The sequence below is a fragment of the Bison bison genome, unplaced genomic scaffold (assembly GCF_000754665.1).
Source record: "Bison bison bison isolate TAMUID 2011002044 unplaced genomic scaffold, Bison_UMD1.0 scf7180017864383, whole genome shotgun sequence".
In the NCBI taxonomy this organism is placed as follows: domain Eukaryota; kingdom Metazoa; phylum Chordata; class Mammalia; order Artiodactyla; family Bovidae; genus Bison; species Bison bison.
In genome coordinates, this window is record NW_011494955.1 from 1,393,308 (window position 1) to 1,412,672 (window position 19,365).

The window sequence follows — 19,365 nt, forward strand, 5'->3', positions numbered from 1 at the left end:
CGAGACCGGAAGTCCCGCCCCGAGGCCGCCGGAAACGGCCCTTCCCGGACTGTGATTGGCCCGGGGTGAAGGCGGAAGTGCCGATGGCATCCGCCTCTGTGCAACCCCAGCCTGTGCCCACGCGCTTGCGCCATTTCCCTTCTCCTTGGCGACTGCCCCTCGGCACCACGCGAAGAGACTGGGAGATAACTTAGCTTCACTTTTCCTAATACAGGGCGGGGCTTCCTCTTAAAGGACAGTGCCCAAATTGCCATAGGCCTGGGGGCAATGCCCCGCTTTCTCTGATCACTGCAGGACTTAGGGCCCCATCCAGACGCAGGGCATGAGGAACTCGGGCTGGTGCTGAGCTCACAAGCTATGGATAATTCTTAAAGAGATGCGAATGCCAGACCAACTTACCTGCCTTCTGCAAAATCTATATGCAGGTCAAGAAGCAACAGACAATGGACACGGACCAACAGACTGGTTCAAAATCGTTTCCAGCAGTCACGTATGGATGTGAGAGTTGGACCGTAAAGACGGCTGAGCGCTAAAGAATTGATGCTTTTGAGCTGTGGTGTTGGAGGACTCTTGAGAGTCCCTTGGACTGCAAGTGGATCAAACCAGTGAATCCTAAAGCAAATCAATCCTGAATATTCATTGGACGGACTGAGGCTGAAGCTCTAATACCCTGGCCATCTGAAGCGAAGAGCCGACTCATTAGAAAAGACCCTGATGCTGTGAAAGATTGAAGGCAGGAGAAGGGCATGACAGAGGATGAGATGGTTGGGTGGCATCACCGACCTGATGGATATGAGTTTGAGTAAGCTCTGGGAGATGGTGAATGACAGGGAAGCCTGGGGTGCTGCAGTCCACGGGATCCCAAAGAGTTGGACACGACTGAGTGACTGAACATTACTACTGTCATTAGTATTAACATGGGGCTTCCCTGATGGATAGGACAGTAAAGAATCTACTTGCAATGCAGAAGACCCAGGCTTGATCCCTGGATTGGAAAGAGCTCCTGGAGAATGGGGCTTCCCTGGTAGCTCAGATGGTAATCAATCTGCCTGCAATGTGGGTCTGAGACACAGGTTCGATCCCTGGGTCAGAAAGATCCCCTGAAGAAGGGAATGGCAACCCACCCCATGAACAGAGGCGCCTGGCAGGCTGCAGTCCATGGGATTGCAGACACAATGCTTTCACATACAAGGCTGTGAAAGGCTAAGCCATGGATACCTCTTTGCAAGAATGTTGGCATTATTTATGAAAATATGATTACTTGACTTGGCAAGGAACCTCTCAGATACTGGGACTTCCCTGGTGGCGCAGATGGTAAAGTGTCTGCCTACAATGTGGGAGACCCGGGTTCGATCCCTGGGTCGGGAAGATCCTCTGGAGAAGGAAATGGCAACCCACTCCAGTACTCTTGCCTGGAAAATCCCATGGATGGAGGAGCCTGGTAGTCTACAATCCATGGGGTTGGACACAACTGAGCGACTAGACTTTCAGACTTTTCAAACTCTCAGGTACTGATTAAATGCTTTACATAAAGAGCACACATTTGTATGTAATATTTTGCATAGACCTTTTTTTCTACCCATATTTAGTTATCTCTAAAAAGCAGTAGACTTCTTAAACTACAGGTAGGCACGATGCCCAAAGAGTTGCATTATTATGATTAAGAGTCTGATCTTGGGCACATCAGGACTAAGTGCCCTCAGGTCCAAGTGGAGTGGAGTCGATGGTTTCACGTTTATGACATGGTGACATATCACCAAGCTCCCAGTAACCGGGGCCTCCTTCTTGCCCTCCTGTCCTCTTCTTCTGACCCTGAGGACTGGCAGACTTGGGTACAAATACGTGATGATGAGATGGCCCAGCTGGAAGCTCAGAGGCTTTTCAGGTCATCGGGACCTGTCCTCATCAAGACATCATTACCATCAACCCACCTTCTGAACCTACAGCACCCAAGGGAGCACTAAGTCCTGGGGAGGTTTGAGATTGAGAACCACTGAGAAGATTCCCAGAAGGGTGCACAAATGCAGGAACAATTAAAACACGCATCCACAACCACTTCTGCCTGTATTCATGTGGCCACAACTCATCCACATGGTCCCAGAGTTAACTGTTAAGGAAAGCTGGGACATGCTGACCTCCTAGGCATCCAAAAAGAGACAACGGGGTTTGTTAGTCATCTACTCGGTTTATGTTGCAATCCATTAATCTGGTTACCAGACATATTATTTCTCCTATGTATTCTACACAGTCATCCTTTTATTATTCCAACAACTCAAAACCCTATCTAATTACTGAGCCTGTTAGAATTTCTAGGATGTGTTATTCTTGTACCATGTTCAAATACTGTTCCTTAATACCAGGAAACTATTAACACAAAATAAATCACCTCCAGTCACATACAACATAGTGGGTCCAGGACATAGTGGAAGGATGTACTGAAAATGTTTCTCAAAAAGAGAATGAAATAGTAGGTAACTCACCCACACAGAACACAACACTGTAAAGCAACTATACTCCAATGAACTACATTTAAGGCCAAAGGAAATGATCCCAGGTGAAAGGTCCGCAGTGACAGGACCAAAGACCCAAGAAAAGGGCACCTCTGAGTAAATGCAGGTAATTCATTATCTATGTAAAACATGAACAATATCTTGTTGAGGAGAACAATGAAATTACCACGCGATCCTCAATAATATCCATTACATCGTGCAAAAGGTTAAGATATTAACTTATACTTTGTTGTGTTAAAGACATGTATTATAATTTTTAACCTTAAACACTAATAAAACATTAGAAGTATATACATTACCGACTAAAAGTGAAGTTTAGAATGTAAATAATCTACAGAAATTTTTAAAAGAATGTGTAAGACACAGAACTGAAGCAAATATAAGCACAATAGGAAGATGCATTTTAAATCAGATATGCCAGCTATCACATGAAATGTATATGTAATAAATGTTTGAATTGGTCGTCAGTAGTTTTGAGTAGTTTTGATAGTAGAAAACTATCCAGCAATATTCAGTTTATAAGTCACAATTTTGAAGATATGTTACAGAGATAAAGCAAATAAAAATTTGGAAAATAAATATATTAAGTTATTAAATAAATTCAAAATACAAAAGTGTGTATTTGCATCTGAAAAATAGATTCAGGAAAGAAAATAGCAGGAAGACATTTTAAAATTTGTATACAATCTTAAACCTCCATTTATGTAAAACAATTTTACTCTAAGAATAAAAAGTTACATCTATAAATTGAAACTTCTTAATGCTATCTCAGTTATTTTTATAAGGCAGGAATAACATTGGTAAGGTTCTACCAGGTTCATACACCAAGATGAATAAATCTGGCCTGATAAGATACATATAGAACTGCATACACTAAATGCAAGATGTTTTCTTTTTAGCACAAAATAAATATATATAAAACTGACAATACACAGACCATAAAAAAAAATCTAATTTGCATAGGATGAAAAAAAATAGTGAAATAAAACAGGACACAGATTAGTAACAGAAGATGTGAATGAAAACATCTAAAGATGTGCTTGAAATTGTTACAGAATAACCTATGCCTGAAGGAAGCAAAGATCATCAAAATGTGCTTTTTGAAAATAATCACATACTCAATGCCAACTGGATAGGGCTTTTATAAGCAGTATAAAGGGCAGAATTCCAACAGGCTAGGAGAAACGGACACTATCTGGCCTTATCTTGAGAATATGGGCTTGCACTAGTCACCTGCCTTCTCTGCACCTCAGTTTTCTAATCATTAAATTGAAGAGGGTCTCTACCGTCCTTTGAAGTGCTCAAGTCCTATTATTCAAAGCATAATTTTGCTGTTTTTAAATCATTATAAGATATTCAACTTGAAACTTTGCTTTTCAATGTATCAAAGCTAATGACATCCCTACATATTCTCATGAAGTCCAGTTAATGAATTCCATTAAATGGAATCTCCAGGCCAAAATGGTTTCACCAGAGAATTCTACCAAATATTTAGAGAAGAAAGAAAACCGACTCTCAAAATCTCAACTAGGCTGGGAGGGAAAAAGGGAGAAACACTCAAAGGTCATTTTGGGAGGCCAGTATTATTCAGACAGCAGTGCCAAAAAAAATAGGCCAATATGCTCACGATTTTACACATAAAATTTCTCGACAAAATACTGGCAGAAAGAATGTGTGTGCGTGTGTTCCATATTCTGTAACTACAGGGTTTGCTGCAGAAATGCAAGGCTGGATCAACATTCAAATCCAGTCAGACAATCCATCATATACACAGGCTACAGAAGAAAAGTCATATGATCGCATCAGCCGAAAGAGAAAAGGTATTTGACAAAATTCAACACCAATTCATAATGAAAGGTCTTTGCAAATGAGGAGGGAAACCTACCAAACTTGGTTTTAAAACATCTACATAAAATCCCATACTGTCATCTTATTTAATGATCAAGCAACACTGAATGCTTTCCCCTTAACATTAAGAACAAGACCTGGGTGTCCTCTTTCATCATTTCTATTCAACACTGTACTGGAAGTTCTGGCTAGCAGAATAAAGAAAGAAAAAGGAAATAAAAGGGATACACCTAAGGAAGAAGAAATAAGATGCTCACTATTCGCAGGTGTTATTCGCTCAGTTGTGTCCAACTCTTTGTGACCCCAGGGACTGCAGCCCACCAAGTTCCTCTCTGCATGGATTTCCCAGGCAAGAATACTGGAATGGCTTGCCACTTTCCTGCTCCAGGGATCTTCCCAACCCAGTGATTGAACCTGGGCCCCCTGCATTGCAGGCAAGTTCTTTACCATCTGAGCTGAGCTGCAGATAGATAACTTATTGCTTATGAAGAAAATCCTGAGGAATCTGCCCACAAAAAACTTGCTAGAATAAATGGGTCCAGCAAGGGCATTGGATACAAAGTCAACATATAAAAATTAATTCTATTTCTCAATAACAGTAATGACAATGATAAAACTGAAGTTAAAACTCAATAAAAACCTAACAAAGTATGCTCAGGATCTGTAAGCTGAAAATTATAAAACACTTATGAAATAAATCAGAGATCCAAACAAATGAAGAGACATACCATGTTCATGGAGTGGAATACTCAACATAATAAAGATGCCAAATCTCACCAAAAATGATCCATAGATTAATGGAATTTCTATAAAAATCCTAGGAGATGTTTTTAATATATAGACCAGCACATGTTAAAACTTAAACAGAAAACCAAAGGAAAAATTGACATGGGAAGCTAAATCAATTTTAAAAACTATAAAGAAAAAAAAACCATAAAGAAGATGGAAGTACTTTATCCAATTTTAAGATTTAATGATAGCTACAGTATTCAAGATAATGTATTGACAGAGGTTTAAATACACAGATCAGTAGGATAACATAAAGAACTCAGAAACAGTCCAAAAATTAATATGCCCAACAGATTTTTTTTTCACTAAGTTCAATTCAATAGAGGCAGGACGGTCTTTTCAACTATTCAAATGGTGTCAGAACAACCGAACATTCTTAGGCAAGAAAAACACAACCTGGTTAACACAAAAAGTAACTCAACATGTATCAGAGATTTAAGAACCTAGAGCTTGCCGAAGACTTCCTAGACAAGACATGAAAAGCATGAAGAGTGGCCTTCACAATAACGCCATAGATTAACACAACAGAAATGACATGGCCTACGACGGCCATACAGAACTAGACATGTAGTCATTTGAAAAACCCTGAGAACGTTCAGAGTGAATACATGATTATTTTTATGCCTTTCTGTACAGTATATTTCTTAATGTGAGGTAATAATACTATCACATGTTGCTTACAAAAATAAAAGGAAGGAATCTCAAAATACCCTGACCAATGACATTAGTCATTAGTCCTTACACTGGGACTAAGCCAATGGCGACACGTGTGGAACTCACCTGTAGCTGTACTGACACAAGCTCCTTTCAATCGGTGAAATTCTAGTCACTTTACTTGACAGTGAATCTTCGCACAATCTTTTGTAAGATGAAAAATGAGATTCCTTCTCTGAATGTAGTGCTATCATTTAGCTTAGTTTAGCTGTGTGTTTTGTTCTGTTGTGGCTGCAATTCAACCTCTAGAAAATCACTGAAGTGTTCGTGAAGCCTAAGAAGAATCAGAGGGAAGAACTGGGATTCATCTGGGAAGGTTGCACAGTTATACTGTCCTCCTCACCCTACGACAAATAAAAAGATAAACAGATTAAGTATGAGTGCCAGCTGGTTAAAGACACAAGACACATTATGTTTCAAAAATATCAATCATTTCAGTAAAATGGGTTCATTCATACATATATCTTTATCTCCTTAAATATTGAAGTGTATTGTAAGTCAAGCCTTCATATTTCTCATAAAGATACAGGCTACTCAAGGGTAGAGACAATGCTGTAGAACAAAGGTGTGTGTGTTAGCTGCTCAGTCGTGTCTGACTCTTTGCAACCCCACAGACTGTAGCCCGACAGGCTCCTCTGTCCATGAAATTCTCTGGGCAAGGATACTGCAGTGGGTTGCCAGTTCCTGCTCCAGAGGATCTTCCCAACCCAGGGATCAAACCCGGGTCTCCTGCATTGCAGGCGGATGCTTCACTGTCTGAGCTACTAGGGAAGCAAAAGTGATTTTCAGTGAATCTTTTCAGATGCACCCTCAACTGTTTAACTCTCCCGACAGTGGACAGGAGCGCGTGTGTATACAAGATAAAACAGAAGGAACGCAGTCCTCTGATCTCTGCAACACTCCTCTTACCTCAGGTAAGGGACGACAAACTGCCACGGGCTCGTCATGGAAATCTGAAAGCTGTGTTTGCACTTCTTCTTCTCTTCCATGTCTCTTCCTCTTTTGTTTAAATACCCGAGATAATTTTGCAGTGTAAACTGAGGAGGAAGATGTGCCTGAAGGCTTTGCTAAGTGCACAATAAAGATTGGCTCACTCTCCCGTGTGAATTTTCAGATATAGAATAAGTTTCTAGGCTGACTCCATTTCTAACCTGATTCTTTAGATGACAACTGATACCCTGCAAATAGATTTTCTCACAGGGAAGAAAAATGAGGGGATTTCTCTTTGGTATGAATGATCAGATTCTGAGTAAGATGTTTCCTTGGCAAAAGATTTTCCTCAGGGGTTACATGCAGAAGTCTTTCCCCAGAAAGAGTTCTTAGAGGTTCAACTCTAAACGTGGAACGAGGTAAGTGTGCGGGGTTGTCCCACATCTGTCACACTGACAGGGCTTCCCCCAGTATGAACCCTTTGACGCTGAGTGAGGCAGGAGCTGCGACTAAAGGCCTTTCCACACTCGCTTCACTAACATGGCTTCTCTCCAGTGTGGATGATGGAGTGTCGAACAAGGCTTGAGCTCCACCAGAAGGTCTTCCTACACTCCACGCACGTGTAGGGCTTCTCTCCACTGTGAATCCGCTGGTGGCTGCTGAGGTATGCTCTGCGGTTGAAGGCCTTCCCACACTCCGTGCACTTGTAGGGCTTCTCTGCACTGTGGATGGTGAAGTGCCGGCTAAGGCTTGACCGACTGCTGAAGGCCTTCCCACATTCTTTGCACCCATAGGGTTTCTCTCCAGTGTGGGCCCTTTTATGTAAGATGAAAGTGGAGCAGTAGACGAAGGCCCTTCCACACTCGGTGCACACATAGGGCTTCTCCCCGGTGTGGATCCGCTGGTGCTCCTTGAGGTACGACTTGCGGTAGAAGGCCTTCCCGCACTCGAGGCACTTGTAGGGCTTCTCCCCGGTGTGGATGATGGAGTGCTTAATGAGTCTAGTGCTGTCACAGAAACCCTTCCCACACTCACTGCACTCATAGGGCTTCTCCCCGGTGTGGATCAGCTGGTGCGTTGTGAGCTGTGACCTGCGGTGGAAGGCCTTCCCACACTCACTGCACTCATAGGGCTTCTCCCTGGTGGGGATCAGCTGGTGCTGGAGGAGGTCTGTGCTCTTGCTGAAGGCTCTCCCATACTCTGTGCATCCATAGGGCTTCACTCCAGAGTGAAGCTGCTCGTGTCGAACAAGGAAGCCATGTGTGTTAAAAGCTTTCCCACATTCCCCACACTTACAGGGGAAGTTCCCTTCATGAGTCAGGGGTCCTTTCACCAGCCCACGTGACTCCCGTTCATAAAGAATGTCTCCTGGAGGGACTCGCTGCTGTGCAGTCCTCGAGGGCAGACAGTCATCTGTCCCTAAACCATGATGATCAGGGTTTACTTTCCCAGGGAGTTCCTTCCCCTGGGGGCCTGTCCCTGGTCTTAGGGGACCTTCCCGCATCCCCAGTGGACTATCCGCATCCTTGGTTTGCCCCAGCTGGGAGTGCCCTGAGGCCCGCTGACTTGGTCGTTTCTGGGGCGAGACTTCCTCAGATGGGGCTGGGTGGGAAGGGGCAGGCTGTGGGGTCTCAGGTTTTGTGTTGTCACCTGAAGGGAAGACAATACACAAAAAGGCTCGTAAGTGATGGCAGTGTAGAAGAAACTAAATCACCGTGGCAGTGAGAGTAGGATGAAGACAGTGGCCGTCTTTTCAGCCTGCTGTCTTTTCAGGTCTCTGAAACTCAGGTTTGCAATTTCTTTCTTTCTCCTGTTTGAATTCTTGAAAATTTTAAAGGGAAAGCCCAGGAGGAGAGTATGGACAGGGGACAGAATGTCTGGAGACTAGGAGGGCAGACAGAGGGCTGATGACACCGCGTGTGGTGAGTCTGCTCCAAACCACACCTCATGGTGCTCTGCACAGGGGAGCCAGCAAAGGGTACCCAGAGCTCCCAGATGGCAGACAGGGATGGGCTGCGGAGGCTTGCTGGTAAGGGCAGACCTACGGATGTGGTAGAGAAAATGAGGAGGTTCTTCCAGCCTTAGGAAAGAGAACGAACACACACACAGTCTTCCAGAACCAGGGAGCTGCCCTGCATGAGAACACAAGGTTGGAGAGAGGAGGGTTCCTGAGATGGGATTAGTGTCCTTACGAGAAGAAAGAGGAGACAGCTTGCTCCTTTTCTCTGCCACATGAGGACAGGATGAGAAAGCTGTCATCTGCACACAGAGGAGCGGGCCCTCCTCAGCCGGGATCTGCCAGCACCTTGATCCAGTCTTCCCAGACTCCTGAACTGACAGACACAAGTCTGCTGCTTGAGCTGCCTGGGCTGTGGCTTTCTTTTTACAGCAGCCCACGCTGAGACAGGAGGGCATGAACAAGGTTCTCATACTGGAGTCTAGGGATGTTAAGTGCATATGTTCAAAAAGAAATGAATGAGCAGAGAAATAATTTCATTCCTACATCAATCAGTCAAGGTCATTCATGAATCAGTGACGACAATGAGCCCATAGAACGATGAAGTGAAACCTGTACCTGGGCTCCACCAAACAGAAGTTAGAGGTCATGTGAGTATTATGGTCTCTGACCACAAAAACCTAGACCCGAATTCCAAAAGAACTCAACGTTAGCTTTATGGCGTCTGGCAAGGTACTCAAATGTCATAGGCCTTCATTTCCCTCTTTTGAAAATTAAAGCTAAAGCGAGAACTTGTAGGACCGCTGTGAAGACGAAGCAACACACCGCCTATGCCGTGCACAGCAGAGGGCCAGACACGGCAAAAACGTCAGTCAATCAGACGCAACTTTTCATTATGGATTAGTCCAGTGTGTGCACCGGCCTAACCGGGAAGCATGCAAACTGAAGGTGGGAGACCACGAACGTGTGGGTTAACCTTGGAGAGTCATTTAAGAACAAAAAGATGATCCTGTATGCAGGGCAGCAATGGAGACTCAGGCACAGAGAACAGACATGTGGAAACGGGGCAGGGAGAAGGTGAGAGAGCAGTACTGGAACACAGACATCACCATGTGGAAACAGCAGCCAGCGGGAGGCAAGGACGGAAGCCACACAGAGGACACTCCGTGAAGGGGAGTGTTAAGGATGGAGCAGCACAAGGGCCAGCCTCTATTTTTGACATGAAGACGGGCTGAGGCCTCGGGGCCTGGGGAGAGGCTGTGGGGGTCAGTGTGGGAGACAGGACAGACAGACACAGGGGCACAGCAGAGGCAGGGAGAACAGCCAGGAGCATGCTGGCACCACCCAGGCAGAAGCCGAAAGCCTGGACTGAGGGTGGGGCCAGGTCTCATACAGCTGGTGGAGGTGACGGACTAGAGGCGTGCGTGCCCAACGGCCAGGGCTTGGTGCCCCTGAACGGAGGCGCTGGTGGAGACAGGGGTGCCGAGGAGCCGTATGAGGTGCGCCTGCCTCCTGACCTGCACGCGAGGCAGGGGGAGTGGGCAAGGTCCGAGCTCTCTCTCGGGCGTGTTCAGTGTGAGGTGCCTTGAGGTTTAGGCAAAGAGGACAGAAGACGAGAGCAAGGGGTTGCCTCTGTCCGCTCAATGCGGGGAGTGTCGGTGGTGGAGAAGGTGAGAATGGCTCCTGCTGTCCAGGAGGAAACGTGAGACACTGCCCTGACTCAAGAGCAGTAGTCCCATGACACCAACAGCTCACGTCTGCTGAGCCACTCTACGGCCAGGCCCAGTGAGGAGCAATTTCACACACAATCCAGTACATCCTCTAACCACCCAATGAGGCAGAAACCATAACTGCAGTTTTCCTGAACCGGACAGAGTGTAACAAGCCACGCTCACCAAACCGTGTCTTTCCGCTCCGTGGGCACACGCAGCCTCTCTTCCCAGCCCCGGTACCAGATGACAAGGTCAAGTTTCGAGTCAGTGGAATGTGAGGGAAAACACGGTGTTGGCAATGGCTGTGACACCTTCCCTTCTTCTCTGTCACCCCTGCGCCAGCTGCAGGATGCCAGGAACCCTGGAGGGCCCACACGAATGACGGAAGGCAGTCTCCCTGAAGAACTGCCTGCTCACAGATCCCACGGACCCACGCGGTCCTTGGCTCAAGAAGAGCTCTTTTCCGTACACTGTGCCGTGGAGATTGGTTCAAGCAGCTGGGTTTACCTGGGCCAAACTCACATACAAAGACCACGGAGCACCCTTGGGCCGCAAGGCTGTGTGCTGCGTTACACCTGGTCTGTAAGCCCACGCTCATGGAGCCGAGAGCCTGAACGTACCTGACACACCCCACACCTCCCAGCAGCGTCACAGGGCAGGGCAAGCACGGGTTCAAAGGCGGCAGGGACCTTGCGCGCACAGAGTGGCCATGACAAGAACATTCTCACAGAGCGGACGGGCTGTGACCCCCCTAGCCAGCTGTGGGTACTCACCCGAGCAGGAGCTGGGGGTGGGCCCTCTCCTTGATGTCTGTGACTCAGGGCCGGGCTCCACTGGGGAGATCAGCTCTGGCTCAGGCAAAGGACATCCTGTTCACAGAGAAAAAAAGACAATGTGGGGAATATGTGGGAAGAAGAAAGAAGCCTCTCAACCGAGACCAGGACTGCAGGGTTTGGAAGAGACCCCAACATGTGGCTGCTCCCCTCCAGGCAAACAGAACCCTGCGCCTGGGAAACATGTGAGAACACCACCCTCAGTCCCCAAAGACGGCAGATGTGACTGCCAGCTACACAGACAGGACCCCTCTCTGATCCCCAGAACCCCGCACTGCTCAGACTATTTCCTGAAGACTTTACCTAATTCAGTGGAGTCAGGGTCCTCCACTGCCTCCCTGAACACCAGGAACACCCAGGGTGTCCCGTTACCAGCACAGAACAGGTCAGACAAAGTCTGTGGGGAGAGGTCCAAGTACCAGTGGACTTAAACGCTCCCCAGGTGCTGGCGGCCAACCTGGCAGCTGTGGAGTCTGGTCTCCATCGTCCCACAGACGGCAGCTAAGGCCCACAGGTGACCACGTCAGCTGCTCCTGCCCTCGGGAAGCATCTCGCGAGGTCTGTAGGCGACTGGCCTGCGCACCGGGACCAAGGATGTGGACACCTGGGTTGGCTCCCCTACCTGGGAGCCAGCGTCCCCTCTGAGCTTCTTAGACAACATGATGCATTTCCTTTGGGCACAGACTGCCTGAAGCTGGTCTGTCATGTGCAGCCAAACACACATCAACAATGAGGGGGTCAGGGATGCAGAGAAGTCGCTGGCAGAGGGACCGGGACCCACACAGAAAGTGCACCTGCAGATCCTAAAGCAGAGCCCAGGACTCACCAGTCATCACTAGGCAGATGTTCACCCCATCTGCTTATGTGCTCAGGGACAGGGCAATGCAAATTAAGGAGTCTGCCCTTTGGCTGTCAGGAGTCATGCCCCCTGTGACCTCAGGGCCTTTGCATGTGCTGTCCTGGCAGCTGGAAGGCTGTTTTTTCCCAGTTTGCACCGACTAGCTTACTATTCATTCTTTGGGTCTCAGCTCAAATGTCACTTCCTGAGAAGATTTCACTGAACTGTGGCTTATCCCAGAGACCTTATCCCCTTCACAAAAATTAACTCAAAGTGGATCACAGATCTAAATGTAACACAAACCCATAAAACTCCTTTAAGATATTACAGGAGAAAACCTAGGTGACTATAGGTACCTGATACCTTCCTAGATATAACACCAAAGGCATAACCCATGAAGGAAATGGTGGATACGCTGCACTTCATAAAAATTATAAACTTCTGCTCTGCCAAAAGATATGAGAGGACAAGCCACACACAGATTGCAGAAAATATTTGCAAAAGACATACCTGATAAAAGACAGTTGTCCAAAAATACAAATATTTCTTAAAATCAGACAGTAAGAAAACAACCCCATTTTAAAATGAGCCAAATACCTTATCAGACACCTCCCCAAAGGCAAGAGCAAAGACCTTAAAAGACATCTCACCAAAGACAATATACAGATGGCAAATAAGCATATGAAAAGATGCTCCACAGACTGTTGTAAGTTAAGGCGCTCAGTTCTGTCCGACTCTTTGCGACCCCATGGACTGCAGCACGCCAGGCCTCCCTGTCCACCACCAACTCTCAGAGTTTGCTCAAACTCGTGTGCATCGAGTCGGTGATGCCATCCAACCATGTCATCCTCTGTCGTCCCCTTCTCCTCCCACCTTCAATCTTTCCCAGCATCAGGGTCTTTTCCAATGAGTTAGTTCTTCACATCCTGTGACCAAAGTATTGGAGCTTCAGCTTCAGCATCAGTCCTTCCAATGAATATTCAGGACTGATTTCCTTTAGACTGTCATCAGGGAAATGCAAATTAAAACTAGACACCAGCGCACACCTACGAGAAGGGGTAAAACAGGAACACTGACAACACCAAAGGCTGTGGAGGATGCTGAGCTCCAGGAACCCTCATTCCAAGCTGGTGGGAATGTAAATGATGCCACCATTCTGAAGTCTGGTGGGTTCTCAAAAAACTAAACATACCTTCACCACAGGGTCCATCAATCACAGTCCTCACTCTTTACCCAAAGGTCCTGAAAACCTACGTCTGCCTAAAAACCTGCACGCCTGCACAAGGACATTTACAGCAGCTTTTCTCATAACTGCCAAAATTTGGAAGCAACCTAGATGTGCTTCCCTGTGGCTCAGCTGGTAACGAATCTGCCTGCAGTGTGGGAGACCTGGGTTTGATCCCTGGGTTGGGAAGATCCCCTGGAGAAGGGAAAGGCTACCCACTCCAGGATTCTGGCCTGGAGAGTTCCGTGGACAGTCCATGGGGTCCCAAAGAGTCAGACACGACTGAGCGACTTTCACTTTCACTTTAGATTTCTTCAGTGGGTAAGTGGATGAACTATGGCACATCCAGACAGTATCACTCAGCATCAAAAAGCCATGAAAGGACGTGAAGAAACAGGTGCCCGTCACTGAGTGAAAGAAGCCAATCTGAAAAGCCTAAGTACTCTAAGATTACAGCTATGTGACATTCTGGAAAATACAAATGAAGACAGTCAAAAAAGATCAGTGGCTGGTGAGGGTTGGGGGTGAACAGAGAGGACTTTTAGGGCCACAAAAATAATCTGTACGATACTATGGTGGATACATGTCATCCATCCAAACTCACTGACTACCAAGAGTAAACCCTAATGCACACTATGGGCTTCATGTCATTATGTGTTAATGTAGGTACATCAGCTGTAACGAATGTACCATGTAGGGAGAACACAGATAAGGAAAGAGGCTATGATCCCTTGGAGGAGGAAATGGCAGCCCACTCCAATATTCCTGCCTGGAGAATCCCATGGACAGAGGAGCCTGGTGGGCTACAGTCCATGGGGTCACAAAGAGTCGGACATGACTGAGTGCCTAAACAACCACCCATGCACCAGTGCAGGGAGCTGACTGTGGGAAGTCTCTGTACTTCCTCTCAATTTTGTGACCCTAAAACTGACTTTAAAAAAAGTCTTAAAAAAACATTATTTACAGGTATAACCATATTCCAGGGACTATGCCAAGCAATTTAACTTAAATGCATTAAAAAAAAGAATTAAGTGTACCAACTAATTTAGAAAAGAAACGACATACGTATCTAAAATATTGAGTCTGTTCTTTCAAGAACAAGGTAAATGTCTGCACAGATCTGTGTCCTTTTAGGTCCTAAGCAAAGTACTATTTTGACCGTCCTTGTGGACCTTGCATGAAAAATTCTATTGCAGGATTTCCTTACAGCACCCACGTTAAGTACATACTGCAATAAGCACCATTTTACAGATAAAGAAACAGGGGCTCAGGCAGATGAAATGACCCGCTGCAGCCATGACATGAATGGAGGTCTACTCACCTCTGGCACCCGGCCTATTTAAGTACAGAGCTACCCAACACTGTTTCAGAAAATGCTGAGTCCAAGCGTATGACCCTGACAAGGAGGGTGATGACGTCATTAACGGCAGTGACAGCAGCGGGGGTCCACATCGGCTAACCCGCACTCGCTCACCCTCAGGACTGCCGGCCATGGGAGGAAGACGCTGTGTTACTTCAGGAGATACTGCCTATGCAATAATGGACCCACAGCAGGGTTCAGTCACTTGCCCAGGGACACACCGCTCATGGATAGGGCAGCAGAGCAGGGATTCGCCGCCAGGGGCCTAGCACCAGACCTGGTCTCCCAAGTGCTCCAGTAAGAGGGAAACGGCAAACGGTGGGTGTGAGGCCAGCAGCCTCAGACGAGTGGCTGTGGTGGGGAGAGGGTGACACGAGCAGGGGAGTCAGAGCTCAGGAAATGGGGCTGGAGGGAGGGGCGGACCTGGGGACACCTGAATTCAGTATTTCACAAACTACTAAAAATAAAAACTTGGGGTGGGAATCCCACACCGTGATTGGATCAAATAGAGACATGTGTACAAACATCAAGTATCACTTACTCTTGTCAAGATTTCACAAAAGAAAGGACTCACGCCACCAAAAAATGCAAGGAGAGCTGTTCACGATCAAGATGTGCCTTCTAAGTCGATCAAGCTTTCTGAGGGACTCATGCCAACAGCCCTACTTTCCTTACCTTCTGAGGACAGCATGTGGGAGAAGGACACGAGGAGAGCATGAACACAGGCACAAGACAGACATGCGGAAGGAAACAGAGGTAGGGGGTGCAGGCGTCAGAGAGCAAGCACTTGGAGACTTACTTCCTTCTGTAAAGTAGCTGCAGCGGCAAAAGGAAAAGGAAGCACTGCAAAAAGAAAGCGACACGGCGAACCCACAGAGAGGCAGAACGGGAGCCCCAGAAGCCAGGGCAGAACACGCTTCTCTAAGTCACTGCATCAGCCCCTTAGGCAGCCCAGCAGGAATTCCGACCTCTGGGTTCTGTGAGATGCCCCCATTCTGTCCCAACACACCCTTCTCCTTGGGCTGTGACCAAAGGCAAATTAGGCTTCTGGTCCAACCCTCCCTCAGTGAGACCTACGAGGCCCAGGCAGGAAGGGCTGAGAACAGAAAACAACTGAAGCTCTGGGGGAGGAGGCTGGCTGGGCCGCAGAGGCTTTCTCAGACCGCTGGACCTGGAGCCAGAGGGAGAAGAGAAGCAGAGTGCGGGGCCTTACCCAGAGACACCAGGAGCCTGCAGGTCTCCAGCATCACCTCCCAGTACAGTGTCCTCTGCATGGGGCCCAGATGCCCCCACTCCTCCTGGGTGAAAGTCACAGCCACGTCCTCGTAAGTAACAGGCACCTGGAAAGTCAAGAGGCAGCGGGGTTGGTCTCGGGGCTCGTGGTGGGATCAGAGCCCATTCCTCTCTATGGCGAAGGCACAGAGACCGGACACCTCCTACGGGCTGCGCTCGGCGCGGGACACAAGGCGGCGGCCGCCACCCAGGACTGACTGCAGCCACAGAGGAGATGGGAGCCTCCCGTGTGGGAGCCGATGGAGAACGACACGAGGTCAGCACCGTTTGCAGGGGCTGTGGGGCACACAGGGTTAAGGGCACAACGATGTCAGAAAAATGAGAAAGAAAAAGGGTGCAAATGTACATGAAATCCCAACACCAATAATGATCACAGTGACAGCACACAGGCCCCAACGGTCCCCACTGCGTGCCTGCCTCATGGTGAGCACTTTGCATGTTTTGTTGAAGTGACTGAAAGTCCCCAGCTCTGAAGCCCCATTTCTGAGGTCTGAATTCAAAGTCCTAAATCAACACTTGCCTGTGGAACGAACTTGGGGCCCTCGCTTACTTTCTCTGAATCTTGAATAATTTCTGAGTCAATACAAAGACTCTCATTGAATGATAACACTTATGAGAACGAAAGAAAAAATATTTATAGCAGAAACACTGGGTGACTGGCCACATGACTGGCTACTGACCCCCATGGGGTCAGTGCTGCCATCAAATTCATGTTAGTAATGGGATCTGAGGCCCAGGGAGCTCAACCAGCTCACCCAGAGTTTACATGAGCTGAGAGCAGAGGCGGGATTTAAACCCAGGTTCCCTTGACCCACTGGCAGAGTAAAACCCCAGTTAACGAAGACGTGAGATGTTTTAAGTAAACTTCGAAGTTATATTCACTTCAGCCACCGCTGAAAGTAGTTCTGCAGACGTGGGCAGAAGAGCAGACTCATCATCGCCCACCTCACAGGAGCGTGACCCAAGGCGGTGATACCTCCATGAAGTGGACGGGCCTGGACGGGCTCCCGTTGCTGTCTGAATCCTGGAGACTCCCAGGGAGAATCCACAGGAGCCTCCCTGCTCATCTCTACCTGAGACCTGACAGTACGTGTCCCGGAGGAAATGCCTCGGGACCAGGGACCAGGAACTGCGGAGGACGGTGCAGGCTGTAGTCAGGCCTCGGATGGGCTGTCTGTCTGTCCTGGCTGAGCAGGATGGAGCCTCCAGCAAATGAGCGCACTGTCTGGCCCTCCCAGGACACGCCTGCTGGAAATGCTCTCAAACAGTATTGCGGGAGTAAGACAGACAATCAAAGATGGCTCCGTAAGGCGGTCTTTACTTCTGCAGAAGGGTGTGCTACAAAAGACTGGGAGTAAGCACATGGAGTGGGAAATCTGCTGTTTTCATTCCTAAAATGCAGGTTCCCTCCTCCAGCCGCTCACAGGCTGAGAGTGACACAGTTACAATCTTCCCGGAGGCCATCTAAGTTTTTGATTGGATGATTTATAGTAACTATTTTCCCCACCCTTTTAGTTCTTTCCTCACGTCCAGGATAAAGCCCGTGAAATTAACCCGCCAAAACGTCCTGGTGAGGAAGGAGAATCAGGGAGTAAAAAGAACAAAGGATTGGCAACTAGCTGCCATTTTAGGAATCTTATTTATAAGCCGGGTATACACCTTTCTGTTCAAGTGTCCTAAGAATGAACCGCTTTTTATTTCTTATAACTTCTCCTTTGATAGAAAAGATCGTATCTTTCTCACATGTCTCAGCAGATGGGGGAGTGGGGAGGATTCTGGCAATTGTGTAGACCCTCTGAGGGCTTCCGGAACAACCAGTATGCTTTTCCTTTGGTCCACACACTTCCACCTCCCGAAATGCTATGTTCCTGGCTCAGGCAAAACTGTCTACCAGAAAGAAGCCTGCCTGGCTTGCAAAGTTTACTTTATGGGTATCATCTCCAGGCACTCCATGCACAGTTCCAGAGGAGAGAGTGAACGTACAGGCTGTGGTGTGACCTACCGTTTGTTAGTTTCTGCTACTTAAGAGCTGCAATAGGGCCTCCCTGAGGGTCCAGTGGTTAAGAATCCACCTTGCAACGCAAGGGACAAGGGTTTAATCCCTGGCCTCGGAAGATCCCTTCCCTTCATGCCTTGGAGCCACTAAGCCCGTGCACCACAACCACTGAGCCTGTGCTCCAAAACAAGAAAAGCCACCACACTGAATCACGGAAAACTAATCAAACTGATCACACAGATCACAGCCTTGTTTAACTCATTGAAACTATGAGCCATTCTGGGTAGGGCCACCCAAGATGGATGGGTCATGGTGAAGAGTTCTGGCAAAACGTGGCCCACTGGAGAAGGGAATGGCAAACCACTTCAGTATTCTTGCCTTGGGAACCCCATAAACAGTATGAAAAGGCAAAAAGATATGACACTGAAAATTGAAGGCCTTAAGGTGGTAGGTGCCCAATGTGCTATTGGATAAGAGTGGAGAAAAAACGCCAGAAAGAATGAAGAGGCTGAGCGAAAAGCAAAAACAAGGCCCAGCTGTGGATGAGTGGTGATGGAAGTAAAGTGCGAGGCTGTAAAGAACAATATTGCATAGGAACCTGGAACGTTAGGCCCATGAATCAAGGCAAATTGAAAGTGGTCAACGAGGAGACAGCAAGAATGAACATCTACATTTTAGGAATCAGTGAACTGAAATGGACTGATGTGAGTGAATTTAATTCAGATGACTATTATATCTACTACTCTGGGAAAAGAATCCCTTTAGAAGAAATGGAGTAGTCTTCATAGTCAACAAGAGTCTGAAATTCAGCACTTGGGTGCATCTCAAAAACTAGAGAATGATCTCTGTTTGTTTCCAAGGTAAACTATTCAATATCACAGTAATGCAAGTCTATGCCCCAACCACTAATGCTGAAGAAGCTGAAGTTGAACGGTTCTATGAAGACCTACAAGACCTTCTAGAACTAACACCAAAATAGATGTCCTTTTCATCAAGGGGACTGGAATGCAGAAGTAGGAAGTCAAGAGATACGTGGAGAAACAGGCAAGTCTGGCCTTGGAGTACAGAATGAAGCAGGCCAAAGGCTAACAGAGTTTTGCCAAGAGAACGCACTGGTCATGGTAAACACCCTTTTCCAACAACACAAGAGAAGACTCTACACATGGACATCACCAGATGGTCAATACCAAAATCACTTTGACTATATTCTTTGCAGCCAAAGACGGAGAAGCTCTATACAGTCAGCAAAAACAAGACCTGGAGCTGACTGTGGCTAAGACCATGAACTCCTTATTGCCAAATTCAGACTTAAATTGAAGAAAGTAGGGAAAACCACTAGACCATTCAGGTATGACCTAAA

The 19,365-nt window shown here is 47.2% G+C and overlaps 1 protein-coding gene across 1 annotated transcript in view; it reads right to left on the reverse strand.

Annotated features, from left to right (window-relative positions):
• Positions 1 to 19,365, reverse strand: part of LOC105001435 (zinc finger protein 543-like) — a 32,546-nt gene that overhangs the window by 4,883 nt on the left and 8,298 nt on the right. Inside the window, 4 exon segments of the mRNA XM_010857696.1 lie at positions 5,928 to 6,205; positions 6,771 to 8,441; positions 11,234 to 11,329; positions 15,930 to 16,056. Of these exon segments, the coding sequence (XP_010855998.1) occupies positions 7,195 to 8,441; positions 11,234 to 11,329; positions 15,930 to 16,056 (1,470 nt within the window). The 3' untranslated portion in view covers positions 5,928 to 6,205; positions 6,771 to 7,194.